The 24,340-nt window shown below is 35.9% G+C and overlaps 1 protein-coding gene across 1 annotated transcript; it reads left to right on the top strand.

Moving 5' to 3' along the window:
- The first annotated feature begins 1,562 nt into the window (after positions 1-1,562).
- Positions 1,563-20,974, top strand: LOC145912004 (uncharacterized). The gene is made up of 48 exons (XM_082999435.1): positions 1,563-1,746; positions 1,816-1,953; positions 2,016-2,171; positions 2,226-2,297; positions 2,356-2,590; positions 2,645-2,829; positions 2,953-3,030; positions 3,096-3,287; positions 3,347-3,421; positions 3,490-3,714; positions 3,780-3,854; positions 5,124-5,303; positions 5,569-5,637; positions 5,693-5,896; positions 9,174-9,248; positions 9,324-9,530; positions 9,597-9,668; positions 9,785-9,980; positions 10,050-10,117; positions 10,211-10,405; positions 10,460-10,531; positions 10,618-10,812; positions 10,875-10,946; positions 11,003-11,194; positions 11,254-11,325; positions 11,396-11,593; positions 12,954-13,025; positions 13,085-13,276; positions 13,342-13,413; positions 13,486-13,680; positions 13,906-13,977; positions 14,036-14,224; positions 14,297-14,368; positions 14,431-14,625; positions 14,852-14,923; positions 14,982-15,173; positions 15,230-15,301; positions 15,371-15,565; positions 16,870-16,941; positions 17,000-17,191; positions 17,632-17,703; positions 17,767-17,961; positions 18,864-18,935; positions 19,011-19,202; positions 19,271-19,342; positions 19,418-19,612; positions 20,007-20,066; positions 20,620-20,974. Exons 1-48 carry the CDS (start codon positions 1,645-1,647, stop codon positions 20,806-20,808), a joined length of 6,501 nt encoding a protein of 2,166 aa, XP_082855561.1. The 5' UTR covers positions 1,563-1,644; the 3' UTR covers positions 20,809-20,974.
- The last annotated feature ends 3,366 nt before the right edge of the window (positions 20,975-24,340 follow it).

Consider the following 24,340-nt stretch of genomic DNA (forward strand, 5'->3'; position numbering starts at 1 on the left):
AAAACGACATAAGGGTTGTTGGAGTCATCTAGTAGTGTAGTGTTGTATATGTGAATGAAGCAAATTATCCACGCCAGGTCCCAACTAACTTCTTGTTTGCTCCAAGCAATAAACTGCGATAAAACATGGGGTGCAGTCATCATTCTTCGCTGCATGGTACCGTTTAGCGGGCGTCGGGCGTCGAGCGTCGAATGCGAGTTTAATTTACCTTGCTTTCGTTGATACTATTTTAGCAGCGATTTAATGTACGTTAGAGACATGATTCATACGTTAAAAAAACGCGAGATATAGTAGGCAACATAATTGTTTAGGCTTGGAAACTAAAACCTTATTCGATTCAATTTAACTCAAAAAAGACAGCAAAATGCAAAATTTGCAAGCAAGACAAACCCATTTCGTCGTTGGTCATAACTTGTAATTAAATTAAGTGAACACATTGCTTTATCTGCAACTGTTGTTACGCAGATGTAAAGGTATCAACAAAACAGGTAAATAGCCAATCTTATTGTAAATTGCGCACTGCTTGATGAGTTTATCAATTTTCTGAAAATGTGGTTTCCAGTTTGCCAGTTCGCGCATCAAAAATGCGTAAATAGATGACTTATAACAAGCCGTTTAAACCACCCGATTTACAAATGTGGTACGAGGAATGTTGCCACTGGTGAATTGTTGACTCCAAATGTATCGGTATTGTACTTAGTGACCAAGTGGTTGCGTCAAAAACCAACTGACGTTTGTAATCAAAACGTTCGTTTTCAGGACCACCGGCCCCATTGAAATTATCAGTGGCGGATTTAGTGGCTAACTATCAGCGGAATACAATTCAGCGCTTTATGCATTGTTATTGTCACAACAAAAATGAAGTAGCACATCAAACAATCGCAGTTATACAATTCTATTCATAGGTTTTTAAACCCGTTGTTCATTTATAAAATGTTGTATTTTTCGATACTTTACGCCATGTTTTCCATCAACTTCCAAATTTAAACTAGTTATTTGTCAAAAGGACATAACACTAGCAAGAAATACTATTAATTTAAAGTTGCTGATGTGTTGGCAAAACACTGTTATTGAGCAAGAAACCATCCTTACGACCAAAAAATGAGTTCTGACGAGGCTAATTCGATGGAAGGTACGACTGTTAAGATACTTATTACTGCCTAAAACATGTTTTGATATATAACAAAAAGTTACAAAAAGCATGAAGCATTTTAAACTTTGTTTTAAAATAATTTATGTCTAAGTAAGTTATATCTTTAAACAGGAAGGCCGAAGGTTTGCTGACTTTCATGTTTAAAGTATTTAAAAGTTTTTGCAGTCAAGTTAATTATATCCTTCATCACTTTTGCATTAGAAAATCCACAACCCGGATTTCCTCCCATAACGCCAGATGTGGAACCGGTAAAACTTTATTGTTTATATTCCTAATTGTTGTTTCTTACTTGTAGCATATCGACCAAACAGGTCTTTGCATTTATATGGATTTTTTTCTTTTTCTTTGGTCAACGGCAAGATGTTTAAACTATTTATTTATTTTCTCTTTTCACCAACAAAAAGCAACCAAAGGCAATTTTAATTTCCGATGCGGATGGAAAACAAATAACCAAGGAAAACTTAAATGAACTGTTTCGCGATGTTAAAGATATGCCAGTGGCAATTTATTCCGTTGCTGGAGCATTTCGGAAAGGAAAATCATTCATACTCAATCTGTTCATAAAGTATTTGGAATCACTACAAGAATCCGCGGTATGTTTAAGTTTGTGCGTAGCGGGTAATCAATGTGGTTTTCATAGATTTAAACAAGAAAATGTTAAGGTAAACAACGTAAGTTGGATGGAAACAAAGGACGTGGATGTGGGCGGTTTTAATTGGCGTGGTGGAATGGATCCCGACACTCAGGGTATATTAATCTACAGCAAATACTTTTTACTACAAAGTCAGAACGGGAAAAAGGTAAGAAAATATTATTCCAATGATGTCATCCCGATGTTGTTTAAATTTGTAAAATTCGGTAGGTTGCCGTTTTCTTGATGGATACGCAAGGGTTATTTGACAATAAAACGTCGTTGGCTAAATGTACAGCTGTTTTTGCACTTAGTACACTGATAAGTTCTGTACAAATTTACAATGTATCCCAGCAAATACAAGAGGACTATCTTCAGTATCTACAGGTGAGAAAAAATTGAAACATAGGCAAGTTAACCGTGTCACAAAATATGTTTAAGGTCTTCACGGATTACGGAAGAGCTTTACAATCAGCAAGGATTGGTGACACTAGGAATAACAAGCCATTTCAGGTTATAACTGTGCGTTTAAACACGTACTTAGATTTAACATCAATTACGTGTTGTGTAGAGTTTATGTTTTTTGATTCGTGATTGGCAAGATCCAGATATTGGTTTTGGTCGTGAAGGGGGAGAAAAGGTTTTAAAAAAATGTCTTGATATTGATGAAACTGATGATGGCGGCTTGATTGATGTGAGACAATATATCAAGGACACTTTCGAAACTGTATTTTGCTTTTTATTACCATATCCCGGAAGTGCGATTGCAGTAAGATCAAAAGACAATAATCGAATTGTGTTTGAAGGTACATTGTACAAACGATTTTTTTTTAATTTTGCAAATTTCGATCTTGTTTTAGAAATGGACAAACTGTTCAAAGGTTACTTGGATGACTTGGTACAAGATTTGTTTTCTAGAGAGAAAGTTGTTGTCAAAATGATTGGAGAAAAAACAGCTACAGGACAAAATCTTGTTGATTATATATCTGTCCTAATTAAGGAAATCAGGTCCGGTAACATTTCATCGATCAAAACACTCTTTCAGGTCAGATATGAATTGTATACATTCCTAAAATCACGGCTAGTCTGCATATTATTGGAAGATTCGTTCCTCCTTTTCGTTATTTTTTATTATATACATATTTGCAACTATTTATTTGTTTTTCAGAACACAGCCGAACAAGTAGCAACAAACATTCTTGTCAGTTGTGATAATTTGTGCACGCAGAGACTAAAGAAACAAAGCGTAAATTTTGCTATGTATAAAACGCTTTACGCACAAGCATTTAGCTTCAAATACACAATTTGCAGACAAATAAAACATACCTGAAGGAAGACGAGATGTTGTTGATCGAGGAAACAGTTCAACGGGAGGTTTTGGATCTTTTTGAGTCCAGAGTTGTTTTGGGTGGCTCAAAATTTAAAAATACATTACGGAACGACCTGGATATTCAATTGAAAAGGCATTTCCTAGATTTCGTTCACGAAAACAGCATGAAACTTGTACTTTCTTTTGATAACCTAAAAAACGAATGAATATCAAGACTACTATTATGTTTTAGAAAGCTCTGAAGCGAACTTGCAAGAAGTATGTGGAGAAGTCAACCCAGCAATATGCAGAAACAATCAGACAAAAGGCATTTGAAATAATGCTTAAATATCAAAATTAGTGCTACATATACGGAAAAGATCATAAAACAGGTAAACAGAAACTATACTTACCACTACTTTTCAGATACCAAATGTGGAAGATTTTGATCTGAATGAAATTAAAACTTATCACGAACAAGCCCTTAATGACATACACAACAAGTTCAACGAAGAACAAGGAGATATTGGCGATGAATTGAAAAACAAATATTTTAATCAACTTAACGCCCAAATCCAACAGCAATACAGGGATTTGACAAACGAGTACACACTTAAACAGGTAACTACAAGTTTGTTTACAAACCAGCTTACTACATATTACAGGATTTCCCTATTTAATTGTAGATAAAAGATAGGCAACAAATGGGAAATATTGTTCAGGAATCTGTAGATTGTTTCAGAGAGAGACTGAACACAGAGGTTTGTCTTTCGCTTCATTTATATCCTTAAAATCTTGCGAAACATGTTTCTACAAATGAAATCGCCTTTAGGTTTGCAGATGTTTTTAGAATCCATGTAACGTATTTTCTGCCAGCATATGCTTTTGTTTATTGGGAACATTAGTTTGCCGCAAATCAAAACGGCCTTAAATGAAATTCGTATAAGCTTAAAATACTGTTTAAACAACATAATCTGTACCAAATGTTTGAAACAAAGTGTTTCTAATCACCGTCAGTTGGTTTATTTTTTAGAATTGTAAAAATTCGATTTTATCTACGTAGTCATCATCAGTTTCTGCAAACAAAATGCATTAATAAACTCTGAAGCTACATGTACACAAAATACGCCAACAAATAAAAATAAAAATGAAAAATTTAGCAAAATGTACCCTACCACTGCATCTACACAACTGCAAACTTCACTGCAGAGCAAGGCCCTCTAACACCGTAAGCAGAAAGATAAGAAAGTGCGAAGAACGTGATCACGCAAAATAATAACGACCCGCAGCACGAACGCACAACGAAATTTAAACATTAAAAACAATGGTAAAAGATACCACCGAAAACAACTTGAATTGCTTAGGCGCGTTCCTGGCGGTTGGTGCGCGTTTGCAAAATGGTGGCGCAGAGTCGTCTGTCGTTGCCTCCCAATTTGCCTTCGGGTAAATACTAATTTGACCAATTTGTGAACATCTTGTTGAAAATTTATTTTTGGTTTGGCCAACGTATTGTTCATGACAGGTTGTGCACGTTAGATGTTGCAGCAGTTTATATTGTTTGCCTGCTTTTGTTGTTAATGTTGACGGTTCGTTAATGATGGATATGTGGTTATCATGGTGTTCGCACAATGCGCACCGTCCACAAGAGTAGCTTCCAGGAAGGTAAATAAACCAACTGACGGTGAGCAGAAACACTTTGTTTCAAATATTTCCTATCGGCTAATTGCTGTCGCGGATTTAAAGACAGTGAGGTTATAATCTGACCACATTAGAGATCAAGTAGCAATAAATTGTTTTACTCCATGAAATCTACCTAACCAGCAGCACTTCTTCACGTGACACAAGTTAACCATCAATTCAATTTTAAATGTTACTAGAACAACTTTGTGTCCACGCTTCTGGTTTTAGTTCTAGTAACGTTTAAAATTACAGATCAAGTTTAATCTGTAACAATATAAATTGCCACATAATGTTTTTTTGATTTTCTAATTTAGACCAAGAAAAAATGATGTAGTAAAATCTTTTTCCAGTCGAACAAGGATGGCGTAGATTTCCCAAACATTGTGGAAGAAGCCAAACAGTTTGCTTTCGGTCAGTTTGACGACAAGTCTAAAAATTACGAGAAATCCTTTGTCAACTCGTTCCGAAAAAAACTGGCGAATGACCTAAGGATGGAAGAGGAACGTGACGAACGTTACGAAGACAAACGAGTAATCAGTCGTAGTAATAGTTTGTCACTGTCTAATACTTAACTAGTCTCGATAGTGAATCTCAGGTTAATGAAATTCCATGTGTAAACAATGTTTGAAAGTAATGATTTATACTGCAAATGGTAAAATTTTGGAAAAAAATTAGCCATTTAGTCTAAATAGAGTCTAGGGTTTGTAAAGGTTTATGTACCATTGGAAAGTAAATATAGCATATTGCATCTGATATTAAATTTTCCTGTTTCAATTTATTTATTTTTTGCTATAGGAAAAGTCACGGCAGTTGGCATTTAAAATTTTATCAGAAACTAAGCGACTTTACAGAGAAAAACAAATGGTAAGTTTCGCATAAAATTATAGAACGGAAATATATCATGAAACTTTTTGTATAGGAACTTCTACGTGGGTGTACATATTTAAACACACGAGAACAAGATGAGTTGCATGAAAATTGTCGCCAATTTGCTGAAACCAGTGAAAGTGAAAAACTTTTGGAAACTTGTCTATCTCGCGATAATGAAAACGTCAAGTTGCAAATATTTGACTTTTATCATGAGCAAAAACGCAACTTGGAATTTGATAACGAACGAAAAAAGGTTTGTTGTACATAAATTTTGATGACAAACATGTTTGTTTAGACTTTTGCTTGACTGTGTTTTAAATTCTACACTAAAAAGGAGGATCATCAACATCGTCGAAAGTTTTTTAACGTTTAGCAAAAGGTGTACAAATGTATTTCCATACTGGAGTCAAAAATGTTCGGACCAAGGTTGATTACCATGGTGTTGAACCATATGTGCACGATTTCTTAAGAACGATCACACGTTTCCATATGGACGAGCGTTAAACGACTCAAAATATTGTTATGTTAAAAATTTTTGACAAATCCCGCAGAAAAGTCCATAAAATAAAAGTGATTAAACCTAATCATCAAAAACAAATTAAGGCAAGACCACGTTCAGTTTGTTCACCGAGACTTGTTTTTCGTCACTCTATTGCAAAGCTGATTATCAAGCATTTACCTACTCTCTCTATCGCTTAGGAGCTTTCTTTTTCAACTGCCTTCTTTTCGTTGGGGGACTTTTTTTCGTTGTTCAATTGCAAAGCTGATTATCAAGCATTTACCTACCCTCTCTATCGCTTAGGAGCTTTCTTTTTCAACTGCCTTCTTTTCGTTGGGGGACTTTTTTTCGTTGTTCAATTGCAAAGCTGATTATCAAGCATTTACCTACTCTCTCTATCGCTTGGGAGCTTTCTTTTTCAACTGCCTTCTTTTCGTTGGGGGACTTTTTTTGTTGTTCAATTGCAAAGCTGATTATAAACCATGTACCTACTTTCTCTATCGCTTGGAAGCTTTCTTTTTTAAACGCTTTATTTTCTCTGTGTGACTTTTTTTGTTGTTCAATTGCAAAGCTGATTATAAAGCATGTACCTACCCTCTCTATCGCTGGGGAGCTTTCTTTTTCAACCGCCTTCTTTTTGTTGGGGGACTTTTTTTCGTTGTTCAATTGCAAAGCTGATTATCAAGCATTTACCTACTCTCTCTATCGCTTGGGAGCTTTCTTTTTCAACTGCCTTCTTTTCGTTGGGGGACTTTTTTTTGTTGTTCAATTGCAAAGCTGATTATAAACCATGTACCTACTTTCTCTATCGCTTGGAAGCTTTCTTTTTTAAACGCTTTATTTTCTCTGTGTGACTTTTTTTGTTGTTCAATTGCAAAGCTGATTATAAAGCATGCACCTACCCTCTCTATCGCTGGGGAGCTTTCTTTTTCAACCGCCCTCTTTTCGCTGGGGGAAATTTTTGTTGTTGTTCAATTGCAAAGCTGATTATAAAGCATGTACCTACCCTCTCTATCGCTGGGGAGCTTTCTTTTTCAACCGCCCTCTTTTCGTTGGGGGACTTTTTTTTGTTGTTCAATTGCAAAGCTGATTATAAAGCATTTACCTACCCTCTCTATCGCTTAGGAGCTTTCTTTTTCAACTGCCTTTTTTTCTCTGTGGGACTTTTTTTTTGTTGTTCAATTGCAAAGCTGATTAAAAAGCATGTACCTACGCTCTTTTTTTTGCTTGGGAGCTTTCTTTTTCATCTGCCCTCTTTTTGCTAGGGGATTGTTTTAGTTGCTCTGTTGCAAAGCTAATTATAAAGCATGTACCTACCCTCTCTATCGCTTGGGAGCTTTCTTTTTCAACCGCGCTCTTTTCGTTGGGGGACGTTTTTTTGTTGTTCAATTGCAAAGCTGATTATAAACCATGTACCTACTTTCTCTACCGCTTGGAAGCTTTCTTTTTTAAACGCTTTCTTTTCTCTGTGTGACTTTTTTTTGTTGTTCAATTGCAAAACTGATTATAAAGCATGTACCTACTTTCTCTATCGCTTGGGAGCTTTCTTTTTCAACCGCCCTCTTTTCGCTGGGGGACTTTTCTTTCGTTGTTCAATTGCAAAGCTGATTATAAAGTCCGTACCTACTTTCTCTATCGCTTGGGAGCTTTCTTTTCAACCGCCCGCTTTTCTCTGTGGGACTTTTTTTGTTGTTGTTCAATTGCAAAGCTGATTATTAAGCATGTACCTTCCTCACTATCGCTTGGGAGCTTTCTTTTTCAACCGCCCTCTTTTCGCTGGGGGACTTTTCTTTCGTAGTTCAATTGCAAATCTGATTAGAAAGCATGTATCCACCCTCTCTATCGCTTGGGAGCTTTCTTTTTCAATCGCCTTCTTTTCAATGTGGGACTCGTTTTGTTGTTGTTCAATTGCAAAGCTAATTATAAAGCATTTATACTTTCTCTATCTCTTGGGAGCTTTCTTTTTCAACCGCCCTCTTTTCTCTGGGGGACTTTTTTTTGTTCAATTGCAAAGCTGATTATAAAGCATGTACCTACGCCCTTTTTTTGATTGGGAGCTTTCTTTTTCATCTGCCCTCTTTTTGCTATGGGATTTTTTTAGTTGCTCTGTTGCAAAGCTGATTAAAAAGCATGTACCTACTTTCTCTATCTCTTGGGAGCTTTCTTTTTCAACCGCCCTCTTTTCTCTGTGGACGTTTTTTTGTTGCTCAATTGCAAAGCTGATTAAAAAGCATGTACATACCCTCTCTATCGCTTGGGAGCTTTCTTTTTCAACCGCCCTCTTTTCGCTGGGGGACTTTTCCTTCGTTGTTCAATTGCAAAGCTGATAATAAAGCATGTATCTCAGCAAACCAACCAATAAACAAACTTTAACCCAATAAACAAGTCTGAAAAGTTGCGTGAAATGCTTCCAGTCAAGTCGAAAGTCAAACACCTGTGCCCACGTCCGCTCGAGATTAGAAAGAAGAGGACAATTAACAATTTTCCCATTCATAGCATCGTAATACAACACTGTGTCGAGGCAAGCAAAGTAATTGGCCAAAAATAATCAGGATATATCGGCACCTCATGCTTGGTGTAACTGAGCCATAGATATCATCGTTGTAATAAGGTTTTAATTTTTGCTATATGATCGTTTTGATGAAAGTGGGCTTAAACTTTTCCGACAATCACACACACAGAGCGAAAACAAACAAACAAACATCAGTTCGCTAATATAACCTCACACGGCCAAACATGCGCCAGGCTGCTCCGTGAGCAGTGAAGGCTTTAACTGAGCACTGACCGTTTATTACCAGTTTAGCATAATCACTGAGCAACACAGCTGATCTCGACTGCTCACCCATTCTAATTAGTTACTAATGCGACAAGTTTCGCGCTATATACTACTGCGCCTTGATCATGTAGTTATTGCTGCAGTGTACACATTGATTGTTGAAAACACTTGGTTGGGGCGTCCCCATTCGTAAAAACAATTTAAGAATTTTAGTAAAAATAAACCTTCAAATAGTTTGGTATACATTTTTGACAGAAAAACATGGAACTCCAATTGGAGCAGTTATTGCAAAAAAGCTTAAAACATTACCGAGATGCCATGACAAAGCAGGTATGCTTTTATTAGTACCATTTTAGCAATACTAGCCAATCTTTTCATGGTTTAATTCTTGCTTTTACCAAATAGCTTCATGAGATATTTCGTAACGGTAATGATGAGCAAGACTTCGACAAAGAGCACGAAACCCAATTACATAAAGTTGTAACGAATTATGAAACTGAAACCAGCACAATGAAAAAATTTCAAGACGAACGCACTGAACATATTGAAAAACTAAAAACTATGATTATGGAAGAGCATCATCATAATTCACATGCATTTTCCAGAAATAAGGTAAATTGGAATAACGTTTTTTTAGAAATATAGAGTTTTCGTTTGGACTTTGTTTCATTTTTTTAGGAAAAAATAAAGGAATCCGTCTCTGCTTTGTCAAGTGATTGTCTAAATGTATACATGCAGTACATGTCAAAGGTATAGTAATTCTATGCTGGAAGTAATAGCCTAAATGGTATTACATAGTGGTTTAATACGCTAAAGCCGCTGATATCCAGTCCTCAACTATGCACACAAACACGTTTTTAATGTAGAGATTGAAGCAAGCCGCCACTGACGAGTGGCTGGAAGACGTTCACACTCAAGCTAGTGATAGGGCCATATACCAATTTGATATAAATGACACAGGAAAATCTACACATTTCAAACAAGAGCAACGAAATGATCTTGTCGGGAAAATCGAAGATGCCAAGCAAGAATTTATTGCAACCAATAAGAAAAAACAGGCATGTAGTGTAGTGTTCGTTTTTGTGTTGTTCAATTGTAGCACACAGTAAAGTATAACCTTTCTCTAGGAAGTTGCTAATGAGAGAGCAGCCAAACACATACTAGAAGCTCAACGCAGTTACCAGTCCAAAATGGCTGAGGTATTTACGATGGTTATTTCTTTAGACATACAAATATCGGCTTTATAACAAAACCGAATTCATAGTTACTGTATTTTTGTGTTGTTCCTTTAGATATGCTCCAGAGGTTACGTTGATTATCATACTCTTATAACGGAGCACGAAAGCATGCAGAGTGAAGCACTAAAAGAATTCAAAGAAAAGGCAAAGAGTCAAAGGTTATACCAATTTAAGGATTTTGAATCAAACTTAAACAATGCAATAAAATCAGAATGGATAGCTCTTTCCTCTGCAAACAAAAAGTTTCAGGTAAATTCTTGAGTTTTTTTAACAATAAACAACAACCACACGATCTGATTATAGAAAAAAGAAATACTCAAAATAAAATTGAAACAGGATGAGTTGTTGCATGAATTTTCCAGTCAACTATTCGAGGTAATTTCAAAACACCACAATTAAACCAGGATGCGTTTCATATTTTTAAGTAATCGACAATTGAACACATTGCTTTGTTTTTGCAGAAAGCTACGCAAAACCTTGAAGAAAGTGAATTTATGATGTTCACTGAGGAACTAAAGCATGAGGTCCTAAAAAAATTTGACCAAGTCGAAGCAAACGATTTACATGACGAGTTGCTAGAAGCGCGTAAAAACCTTGAGAGAGAACTTCGTTTTGAACATGAGTATCATGCAGTAAATGTATACAATAGGGCAAAGGTATAGAGGCATATCGCAAATCAAATTTATACTAACCTGATTTATGGTTAACATTAACTTAGAAAGGCATGGAGCTGAAAGCTGAGAAACACGCAATTTCAGCGTTAAATATGTTTGAGGAAGCACTGGATTCTGTAAGCTGCATGGCTTGTGGTATTGATGTTGTAAATAACCAAGCTATGCATTTTAGGTTGCCAAACAATACTACGAGGAACAAGATTTACAAAAAAAAATTACGACTGAGAAAGAAAGAGCGCTAAAACATTTTTTAGCCAATGCCGATGACGTACCACAACATATACTGCAAAACATCCACCAAAGTTTAAAAACAAACTTGTGCAAAGCTCAAGCCCAATACAAAAGCAAAAACTCCTCAAACAAAGTAATGATCAAGGACGTTTATAAATAAAATTACTAACATCAGATTTCGTATTTTTACAGGATTTTATTGAGCTATTTTGTGACAATGCAAAAAATGAAGCCATTCAAACTTTAAAAGAGGAACAGGATAAAGTAAATAATGAAGAAATAACTTCACAAACAATTTTAACTATAAAAAAGATGTATTTTATTTATTATGCAGATGCTTGATGATCCATCATTCACTGTTGACATTGTGCACAAAAAGGCACCCGCTGCAACAAACGAAGCACTTCGACTATACAAGAAAAAATTACAAGGGCACAAAGTCAAGTTTGACACATCCACGTACGAAAACGAAATTGACGACACTTTGCATAAACTAGAGGAAAGCTTTATACAAAATTTTGAGAAAAAACAGGTACGGTGTTGCAAAATGTAAATGATATTTGAACGCAAAGAAGCTACCATCACGGTACACCTATTAAACCTTATCATGGGTGTAACAAAAATGACTATGCTACATTCGAAGGTTGGAAAGTCAATCCAACTTACATACTGTACCGAAATCATGTCACACACCAATGTCGTTTTCGTTCGCACTTGTTAAACGCGTCCTGTTCTGCTGGGCTAACGACAAGTGTGACCTAAGTGATTTTCACAAATTTGGCACTTACTTTGTACAGTTTAACCCTGACTTTTGAAAACGTACAGATTGAATTTCACCTGCTTTACCGTATCAGGACGACAAAGAACGACTTTGACGTTTATTTAAACATTGGTCCAGAAATATGTTAATGTTTATTTGAACAGGAAAGAAAAAGCTAAGATCTTATTCAAAGACATATTACAACAGATAATCCAAACACAAATGTGTCCTTGATCAGTTCAGTTGGTCTCAGTCACTAAAAAGAAGCACTAATGAGTGTACACGGTTACATTGCGCAGATATGGGTGTATGACATCCCACCAACATTATACATAGCGATTACACCACACGTTTCTGATGAGCACCACTCTAGCTATCCCCTTAGAACAGGGTTTTCAAACTTTTTTGGCCCTGGACCCCCATTTGTGAATTTGTTGTTTGGACCTCTTGTGTTACATTAATTTTTTCTTCAACCGGTTTAGCCCAGACGTGGATTATTGTCTTGCAATTCAAATTTTGTTTAAATTCTTTTTTTTATCATCAACTTTTCACTTAATTCAACTAGACAGTTTATATTTCTCTAAAACTTCACCTCAAATTTCACCTACAGCATACAAAAAATTCTTTGTTTACTAATCAATCTACTTACACGTAAGTTGTTGTACACACAAAAATGGTTGATAAGATCTTCTTAACAACAAGTCTTTTTTTATAATTTACATTGAGTGCCTAGTGTGTGGACGTGTTTTACTTGGGCATAAAATTTTATTATTATAACGACATTTGTATGCTGTTACGTCTGAGAGTCTAGTGCTGTTATTTTTGTAATTGTCGCTGGTGTTGTCCAGTGAAAATTTTCATGCCAAGTAAAACACGTCCACACATTCGCCACTCAAAAATAAAATGAATTGTAGAAAATGAAAGTAGAATGCTGCTACAAGTAACTCTATTACGCCCCAAGTCAAATTACTTTTGCGTTAACAACACATGCTAGTATGTGAAAGAAATTATGCGACAATCTATATTATATGCTAAGATCGCGCAACAACCATTTACTCTTGCGAAAGAATCACTTTAATAACTATATGAAACAAAGCACTGTTTGAAATACATTTCTATCATTTATATGTAGAAACACCTGGAAGCAAAGGCCGAGCATCAAGGAGATTTTGCATACAACAATTTCCGAGAAAACTTCATTTCTGTAAGTTTTCATATGAAAAACATCAACGTTGAAACTAACATTACGAACTATACGTTTAGGTTGACAAGACGTGTTACGACGAAAAAACCATGGAGAAAAATTTAAAAGGAGAGAAATCAAGAGTTTTAAACACTTTTTTAACAAATGTCAATGACATTCCCGCCCACATACTTAAAAACGTTGAAAATAAGTTAAACGAAAAGTTGGACAAAGCACAAAGCGAATTGAAAACTAAAAACTCTACTAACAAAGTATAAATTTGAAATAAGAAGTAAATACACAAAGAGTAAATAAAAAATCATTTTGTTCCATGTAGAAGGTGATTCAACTTTTTTGTGAAAAAGCAAAAACTGAAGCAAAACAAAATTTAGACAAGGAACTGCAAAAAGTATGCTAATGTCATAAGATTGCATGTGTAGGTAGATAAGATGTTGAATCAAACAATATATTTTATGAGCAGATGCTTGTTGAACCGATCACAGACACGGAAGCACAGAAATTGGCATCAAGCAAAACAAATGAAGCTATTAAAATGTATAAAACGAAGCTGCAAGAGTGTGAAATAGATTTTAACACCCGAGAATACGAAGAAGACGCCACTGCTATGTTTCGAAGTCTTGAAAACGAGTTCGTTAAGTTGGTAAACGAGAAGCAGGTAAGACATGTATTTACGCTAATAAAGTTCTAGTTAAGCAATTAATAAATCATAAGTTCTCATAGTACAAATACAATTGCCATGGCTGTTTAACCGACATACCTGAGTCTTTTTTTTTTCTTTAACAATATAGCATCATGGAATAGAATAAGACTATGACGAAGCAATTGTGTTTTAATATCATAAACTTTATCATAAATTTAATATTCATTCCATTTTTTGTAGAACGAACTGGAAAAAAGGGCAAAAGTGCTTGAAAATGCAGCATTTTCTATGTTTGAAGAAACCTTTGTTTGTGTAGGTTCTAATTTAAATTGTAAAATGTTCTACATCATCCAACCATGATTATTTACAGGTTAATCAATTATACACCGATGAGGAGCTGGAATCACAATTGGAGAACGAAAAACAAAAGGTTCTAAATCATTTTCAATCCTCTGCTGATGACATACCGGATCACATACGTAGATCACACCGACGTCATCTTGAGGAAAATTTGAAAAACGCTCAAACACAATACAGACAGAAAAACTCTGCAAACAAGGTATAGCCTACATGTGAAATATCCCAAATTACAAAATGTGTATGCTTGTAGACAAATTTAAAATACTTTTAGGAGTTGATTCAACTCTTTTGCGAAAACGCAAGAAATGATGCTGTGCAAAATCTAAAAGCCGAACTGCGTAACGTACGAACAAGTTTGGTTACATTGCCTGAGATTAACTAATTTATCATTTCAAACTCGCCCAGGTCAATGATATGTCATCCAATTTAGAGACAATGCACGAAAATGCTTCTTCTGCTGCGAACAAAGTATTTCTAGCTTATAAAGCTGAACTACACCAATACACAACAAAATTTGACACTCTGTTGTATGAAAATCAGACACAAGAGTATTTACATATGCTGAAAAAACAACACATTCAGGAGATTGAAAAACAGCAGGTAAAATTGTATATGTTGCTCAAATCAATAGTTCATGCATAAAACATGTATTTAGGGTTTTAAACTTTTGTTTAAATCTGTAGTATAGATTTTGGTTCTCCGATTTCTGGTAATTTATTCGTAACTAAACAATAGTACTTAAGTCCTGTATAGCAAGTAAACTGCTCTGTCTTATTGTAACAGCTTTCAAAACGTAGTGTGAAAGTAATCAAGTTTTGATTTGCAGAAAGATCTCAAAAAAAAAGCAGTCCGGCGGGGTGATGCTGCGCTAAGCATGTTCAAAGAAGTCTTTACTGCTGTAAGTTTCTACGTAGCTTATTCCTACGTTTTTTACTGTGTTGCCAAACTACATTAAGAATGATAAGCAATATTGCGTGGAGTACGAGATGGACGAAAAATTAAAACAAGAAAAGGATAGAGCTCTGAAGTATTTCTCAGCCATTGAAGACGAAATTCCGGAAGACATGCTCAAAGATGTTTACAAAACATTAGTGGAAAACTTGGACAAAGCCGAAATTGAATTTCAACGCCAAAATATGTTGAATAAGGTAAGGAATTGGAAATGAATTTGCAAATACTTTAAAATAAAGTTTGTTTCGCACAGGCACAAATTAATCTACTCTGCGACACCGCAAAAACTGAAGCAATTCTAAATCTAAACACGGAACTGCAAAAAGTATGTTGTCTTGTGTGACGTTGAGCACTACTTTATGAAACAAAAAATGCGTTTAATAAACGTTAATAGGTGCCCAGTAAAACAATCACAATGACAGAAGCAGAAAGGCTGGCCGACGAGAGGAGAGACGAGGCATTCCAAATGTACAAAACAAAACTACAGCGGTACGAAATAAAATTTAACACGCAGGCATATGAAGAAGATGCTGGCAACATTCTGCAAAACCAGAAAAAAGACTTTGTAAAGGAACTAAAAGATAAGCAGGCAAGTTGACATTCATACCAGATACCTACTTTTTGCAAACAGTGTTGAAATACTTTGCCACTTACCTTTTTTCATTTATTTATTCCAGGATATTTTATCGTTAGCATACGGTGGCCCGTAAGGGCAACGCACGAAAAAGTTTAAATCGGTAAATATATTTTAAAATCGGCATATGCATTGCAATCGGAGTTTCAAGATTTACCGATAGGAGCTTCAATATTCGCTGATCGGAATTTCAAAATTCGCCGATCGGAGTTTCAGTATTCGCCGATCGGAGTTTTTATATTTTCTATTGGTGAGTATTTACGCATAAACACACATGCTTTGAAACTACTGTCATTTCGGCGAAATGATTTTTTTTCAACAAAATATGTTTCACGCACGAGTGAACACAACTTCAAAGGATTTATCAAAAAAAAACAATCGATTATATACACAAATTAAAACAAAATGACCAACCAAAAACATCAAATGTAACTTTAGCACTCATCCGTTGTCAATTCTGACTATTCGTTTTTTTCATATAGGGATATATTGAGGCAACAATACTTGCAAATTTAGATGCGAACATACACGAAGCAGATAGTGGTGCAGTCGCTTGATACAGGCGAACATTAGAAACCTTTCCGGGCCGTAGGATTTTTATAAATTTTGCACATAGCTTGCCTGGAGCATGCAGATGAACGTGGTATAAGTTAAAATCTCAACAGTTTTCAAGTTTCCCAGCGATATAACCTTTACCGCAAGCACTGAGTTGTGTATGAAACAAACCAATGAACGTGATTGATTTTGCAATACCTATTGTTTCATTATCATAAAAATCAGTTATTGATGACAGAGGTTTACGCAGGTTAAGTCTCATCGTTGAAACTGTGTCCCCCACAGAAAAATATTTTTACCCACAATCAATTGACATTTTTTATTCGTTGTGTTCACTCGTGCGTGAAATATATTTCGTTGAAAAAAATCATTTTGCCGAAATGACAGTAGTTTCAAAGCATGTGTGTTTATGCGCAAATACTCACCAATAGAAAATATAAAAACTCCGATCGGCGAATATTGAAACTCCGATCGCAATACATTCGTCGATTTTAAAATATATTTACCGATTTAAACTTTTTCGTGCGTTTCCCTTACGGGCCACCGTATTAGCGGAATACGCATAAATATATTTTGAGACATATTTTTTCAGTTTTTTAAAAACGGATGAGGTGTCCTCATCACTTTTATTGTGAAGATGCCATACTGTATTGAAAGGGCTCAAAATACTTTTACAAACATGGTGATTCTTGTTTGTTTTACAGACAAAATTTGAGAAAAAGGCAAAAAATCTTGCAAATTCAGCATTTTCTATGTTTGAAGAAACCTTCAATTGTGTAAGTTCCGAGTTAAAACATCAATAATTCTGACTTACCCATCCACTACCGTATTCAGGTTAATCAACACTTGTACACGGACGAAGAACTAAAATTGCAATTAATAAATGAAAAGCAAAAGGTCCTAAACAATTTTAAATCAGGTGCCGATGACGTACCCAATGATATAATTGAAATCCATCAACATGAATTGGAGCAAAAATTGGAACAAGCTCAAGACCAATACTTGAAGAAAAATTCTGCAAACAAGGTATGTGCAAATAGCTATCAACATTGTTACGGCGAAGTGTCATTGAAAACTGGACCTTATCCTATGAACTTTGGAAAAATCGTCATCCTTAAAATGGACCAACCCAAAAATACATTTTAAGGCCGCCACACTGTTTGGACTGTACTTAACACATTAGGTCTGTTAAAGTGAAACCGGTAGGGTTACATCACAACTACCTAGTCCAATTGGTCTTCTAAACCATTTGGATTATTATTAAGCCTACTTTGCAAATCCTTTATTGAAAAAAATTGCGACATACCTCAACAATACATTAGCTGTTCATACAACTTAGTTAAAATAATACTACAACTCATACCAAGGGAAAGTTCCGAAGAATGTTTTGTAGTCAAACTTTATTTTGATTACGTACACTGTTAATCAAAGATGGCATACACTAACCTACTTGTTAATACGTTTAGGATTTGGTTCAGATGTTTTGTGAAAGCGCAAAGAAGGAAGCCCTGCAAAATCTAAGAGATGAATTGGACAAAGTACGAACTCCTGTTGTTTCTTGTAGCTGGTATTTAATCATTAACATGTGCCATTTTTACTAGATTATTCGTGAAACGTCCAGTTTCGAGAAAATGCACGAAATGGCTTCTAATAAAATGAACAAAACACTTCAATCATACAAGGCCCAGTTGCGCCAATACAAAACAAAATTTGACCCGCTCTCATATGAAAATGATACATTTCGCGATTTGAATGTCTCAAAAGAAAACTTTCTTCAGGATATAGAAAAGAAGCAGGTAAGACGAACGTATGCCCTAACAACTGCACAAATAGATATGTTTTAAAGTAATATTGTAAGTCAGACCTAGATGCCTAACCTACAATATAAATTCGATAGTTTTGATCAAAAAACAAGGTAAAGCTCAAGCTTAAAATTTACGCGAGACTGTTTTGTTTTGGTTCGACGGTTGCTTGTTTGCAGCTTGCAAAACATACTTTTTATATGTTGGCCTGCAATAAATAATTGTTTTGTAGGCTATATTATTAATATTTTATATGTGGCAAACTAACAGCACCTTTTTAGATATCAAATAGCAAAGCCTAATCTAATAATTGTATTAAGGGCCTACTAATTTTCTTTAAAAACATGCAAACAAAATGAATCCGCTTTTCCCCTGTGCATATTCGCGTGGTCTGATTTTTGGGGTGAAAGTTGTGGGGGCATATAATTACTGTTTGCATCGTGTTTAACAACGACAATATTCTTGCCCTTGTTCCACAACGCCAAATTCATTTTACAAACCGCATGCCACTGTGCTAAAAGGAAAAAAAATAGTTCCTCGCACAATGCCAAGTGTTTGAAAACAATGACAAATTTACCCACGAGGTGGTTTTTAGTTGAATATTCAGATCAACTTGTGCTTTTGATATTAAATCAGATAAAAGCATTTTACAAGGGTGACCCTTACTACCCTTCCCCATACATATGCCAATAATTTTTTTTCCGAGTTAAAGTAAAAAAAAATATGCAAAAAATAATAGTTGATAAATTTCCAATTGAACGAGTGAGACCCCTTAAAAGGTCCGGACTTAGACCGCTGTACGACAGTGGGAAGGAAACGTGTCTCGTAATTTTACGAACTTCTACTTAGAATATCTTGTAAACGAAAACTTACAAAAAATTAACGCATATTTACAGAAAGACCTGAAAACAAAAGCTGAGAAACGTGCAGATATCACGTTGAGCATGTTCCAACTAGCGTTTTCTGATGTAAGTTGGAATATAGCCGACACAGTTTGTATTTAGCAGCCACCATAACTAATTTTAAAAAAAAAATGTTTTAAGACTGATAAGCAATACTACGAGGACCATGAAATGGACACGAAAATAAAAACGGAAAGACAAAGAGCGTTAAATAGTTTTTTGCAAAATGACGATCAAATTCCCGAAGACGTACTTGGGATTATTCAAAATAAGCTGATGGAAAGTTTGGACAGAGCTCAAAGTGATATCAAATCGAAAAACTGTAGAAACAAAGTATGTTGAAACTAGCAATCAGATTTTTTAATTACAGTAAAATAACAATTAAACGATTTCTCCCGCAGGCGATAATTGACGTATTTTGTGAGAAGGCCAAATCTGAAGCAATTCGAAACTTTACAGAGGAATTGCAAAAAGTAAGCAACCACTCTTTTTATTGCGATCACGTCATTATTTTCCCATCAAATTACTGGTTCTTCAAATGCGAACAGGTGCTTAGCGAACCAATCTCAAGTGGAGAGGCGACCAATATTGCATCTAGAAAAGCAAGCAAGGAATTGGAAATGTATGAAACAAAACTGCTGCAGTGTGAAATTAAATTTCAAGGCCATTCATACAAAGCAGACACAAGAGCCAATTTAAAAAGCATTGAGGAGGACTTTCAAATGTCTATTAAGGATAAAGAGGTATGGCAGACAAAAATCGTTGTGTACATGCAGCCCATGCTTAAGTAAAAGTCATTGTCAAAAGCCAATTGTATCCAAGCATGCATCCTGTCGCGAGTTTTACAGTTTTCAGCCCTTTATTTTAATTCTATAATAACTTTATTACGAAAAACAATAACGGAAAATCTTATTAAATACTTAATTCTCTTATTGCACTTCACTGTACCTGTATGTCAATTAAGTCCCAATAACATACAATTTATGGTTCCAATTACAAAATGGTATCACAAACTCTATTGATCATGTATGACTGAAAAATTTACATCTAAACCATAGACTGCAGATGCTGGCCTGTTGTTAAAAACGCTTTGTGCGCCTATTGACCATGTATGACTATTGTTTTGTGTTACTGCAGAAACATATCAGCAACAAAATAACAAGTTTGCGAAAAGAGTACCGAAGCACCTGCGAAAGGGTAATCAGTCCGTTTTATTAAATCAGAAATATTTAAGCATTAACCGTGACTTGCACTCCGATGCATGTCTTTTGAATGGGCATCAGATCAAACAACCTATCTGGTAACCAGTGCAGCAGCTAAAGATGAACAAAATACATTGAATTTTAGCGATAAAAGCAAAATTACAAAATGTATAAAATGATGTATTAATCCGATTTGACAAATTGAACTGAAACATTTTTCGAACATTTCCGACTTATAGATTCGTATCAGAGACTTTTTGGATGTAGGCATTCCTGGCCTAAAATATTTGGCTTTTATTTTATTTTTAATTATTTTACGAACGACGCCTCCCAACTCCATTATTTAATGGCACTTCGATGACCTAACAGATAACTGGAGTCCTACTGGAATATTTAAGTTTCTATGAAATACTTACTTTTGTTACGCTGTAACGCAAATATTACCCACTTACATTCTGCATCAGCTAACAATGGTTATTAGAACGTTTCCTGGTATTTTACGAGTAGCTCAATATAAAATTACCCGTCTTCTTACATTAATTTGATAGATGATTGGAGGCGTCACATTTGGAAAGGTAGCTGAACTTGAACGTTGGAATGAAGAGCTCAAGAATGGATACATCTCACAAATAAAAGAAATTAACGGGAATGAAACTGATATACGGAAGATCGAGGAGGTTCTTACAAAAGAACATGAAGAGTTAAAAGAAAAGTACAAACGGTGTTTAATCCTGTAAATTTAATAAAAGAAAATTGCTCTGTATGTAGCTATATTTGTGTATGATTTGTAATCGCAATATCTTTAGTTATAAGCTGTAACTGCGTAGTTGTTGATTTTATTGTTGTGATTGTAATTCTTGTTATAATTCAAATCCTTTTAACAATAAATGTATAAGTGCACTTCATGTTTATGTTTGCAACATAAATGTATGTATTAACCAAGTGGGAAAAGCGAGTCAAGTATGAATAGAGCCTTGTTAACAATTGGTTTACATGCGCACAGCCATTACAACACGTGAAAGTGTCGCATGAATCAGTTTACTCGAGAACATTCGATGGATAAATCATTTGGGTCACCTCATTGGATTATGTTTACACTTGGGTCAGAAGCTTTTTGCCGCGATTACTGTCAATTAACCAATTAATGAACAGCGTAACCACTGGGGCGTATACGTGGCAAACTTTTAATACGACTGTGCAGTGCGCAAATAAATATAAATCGAAAGGAAATTCAATGAAACGTAAGTTCGGTAAATCAATAAAACAAAAGGAAAAGTGCGGTGTGTTGTGTGCAAATAAAATAGATCATAAAATTAAAATAACCTACACAGGAAACAAAAGAAAGCGTGAATAGAATGAATAAAAGACTGTCTTAATCCATAAAACTTTATTTGTGTGTGTTCCAGCACTGACCTACGTGGTCGGTCAATATACGGTGGGCTTTTCAATAGGCTCTACGTTACTTTGGCGATCATAAATATGTCTATTAGACGACTTTGCTGACCAAGCGGCCAAGTAAAGACTTCCACTATGTGGTGACTACACAATCACCGTCATCCGTTGGGCACCAAACTAGGTGCAACCTTACGGAGAAAACAAGGTGGAAACACTATGGCCAAGCAATGCTCAACCAATAGTGCCGTCAGGCCTCGTGTCACAATAATCATATGATAAGCAAACCAAACGGTGTCACATGCACTTTCCTAGTAAAACTAGCAGCACCAGTCATCTCTTCAATTCTTTGCATGCTGCATTCAAACAGCAAGTTACCCAAGTTGCCTTAAACTGTCGCAAATATCACCATTGTTCAAGGGAGGGGACCAAAAAATGTAGACCGATATCGCTAATACCAGTTTTTGCTAAAATTGTGTGCAATTTTCCTGGATTTATCAATGGCATTTGATACCTTCAACCACAAAATCATTCTGCAAAAATTAGAGTTTTACGGATTCCGGGAAAAAATTAAAAGCTTTTTTGAAAACTATCTCACTGGCAGGCAACAATACACTAAAATTTACAATTTCCACTCCAATGTCTGTGACGTGGAATGCGGCGTTCCCCAAGGATCTTCTCTAGGACCCCTTCTGCTTCTCATTTATGTAAATGATTCGCCTTGCGCCTCCTCATTCTGCACAAGATTATTCGCAGATGACACATGTCTGATCATGTCATGCAAAAATGTAAGGGATTTAGAAAAGGTTGCAAATATCGAACGTGATATTCCAACAAACTAACAGTTAGCAGCAAAAAAAACATTCATGCTATTCGCAAACAGCAAAAAGACAAACAACTTTGCATATACCCTTTAAATCAATGACACCACACTCGAGCAAGTTACGACTACGAAGTGCATTGGGTACATATTGACGATACACTGTCACGGGCCCCACATGTCAACTCAATCCGCAAAAAATAGCGAAATTGTGAAAAAACACGATGTCAAACCAACCATCAATATTTTCTCCCACGTGTGTTCACTCAACTAGCCAAAAAAAAACTATACAATACCAAGGTGCAGAAATATGGAACAACATTCCGCAAAACATTAAAACCTTCAGTTTGAAAGGATTTCTTGAAAGCACTGAGTTTACACCTACTTGACTTGCATGCATATGCTGCGCAGCTATATGGCCACGTGTGCGATGTCAACATCCCCAAGAATATTTTGATGCGATAGGGCGCAATTTAGCAAAAAAACACAACAACACTTCGCCGCCGGCATAATTGCTCTCCTCATGTGTGCGTTCACTCGCCAAACTCAAATTCACAGGTGACGTGTGTTTGTTTTCTGGGGATTTCGTAACTGTGTTTAATTTTGTTTTTCTGTTGCCAAATCTCGCAATCGCATTTATGTACACAGTACAATTATTTGGAGAGGTTGATGCGTTAAAGCAGACTGCCTTTGAAAGCAGCATTGGTTTTAAGTCAAAACAAAACATAATTTTGTCCAGCGGTGCTGCATTTTCCTTTAGCAGTTAGTCACATATGGCAACTGTTTAGGTTTGAAAATCCCAACTGGGTTCAGGCATAAATAATTGTACATAAACAACGTGGTACTCATTTGCATACCACGTATTACGCGTTGAAAGGAAAATTTATGCTACGTCTGTGCACTGCTTCTTTTCCGTTTGTTAATGCTTGACACGATTTATGTAGCAAAATAAAGGATATAAACAACAGTTTTTCCTGGAAATTGCTACGCCATTTGCCTGTGTTCGGCAGACGAACATGCAAAAGAAGTTGGATTTGATGAAAACAAGTCTTTTTGTGGGCTGGATCAATATTGAGGGAGTGGAGAACACTCTTCACAACAGGGAAGCACTAATGCTGCAAGTGTTTCAATGAGAACTCTCCTCCGCCAAATAGCAAAAAAACGCAGGACGATTCAAATATCTGTCACCAAAATTTCTAAGATCTGCTGGGTGTTCGATTAGTAATTATTCCCCTTCATTAGTAGGCATCGACAGGAGGAAGGAAACTGAACGCATTTCCATGATATGCCTACACATGTTTTAAACTTTCAGAATATTCCACACGCGGCAAACTACACACGAGATACAATTTTCGTTTTTAAAAGGGAAATATACCTCGTATACTGTACTTGCCGCATGTGGCTCCTCACATTCCATGCCTGTTTAACCACGTTTAAATGTATTGTTTTACAATTTGTTTTCAGGCTGAAAGAAAAATATGTGCTTGTATTAGGCGCGAATGCTTTACCTGAGCTCATGTTTCTTTTTCGCCACAAGGAAACAAGCTTTAACTTGATCGTCCCCCTAATTGTGCAGTGCACCTTTCCATACGAGTGACAAAACAACCCGATATCCAAATTGATTCCACATGCACGCCTTCGCTTCCTGTTCTCGCAGAATGCAATTGTTATGATTCAGGGAACTGTCGATAAAAGGACGACTGAGACTGCACCTCCCGTCATTTTGGATCGAGACGAAAAAGCTCGCCATCTTCGCAATCGTCTTCGACGGCGTCGTTGCATCAGTGGCCGAAGACAGTTTTGGCGTAAGCCCTGGCATTATACAAAGACATACGTACCAAAGATCCTGAAAATGTTCGGGTAATTCGGGTAAGAATTTGTTTGTATTAATTGAAACGGAGTCTATATTCATACTCGCTCGTAAGCCGCCGGCCTTTGGGGTTAATTGCGCTGCTGTCGTGATCGAAGCAATAGATTCACTGTTGATGCATCTTCTTTTTTCGCAATTACAACCTGGCGATGGAAGGATTTCACTGAAACACAGTTGTCGTCAGACT

This window comes from Ascidia mentula, chromosome 8, assembly GCF_947561715.1.
Source record: "Ascidia mentula chromosome 8, kaAscMent1.1, whole genome shotgun sequence".
NCBI lineage: Eukaryota > Metazoa > Chordata > Ascidiacea > Phlebobranchia > Ascidiidae > Ascidia > Ascidia mentula.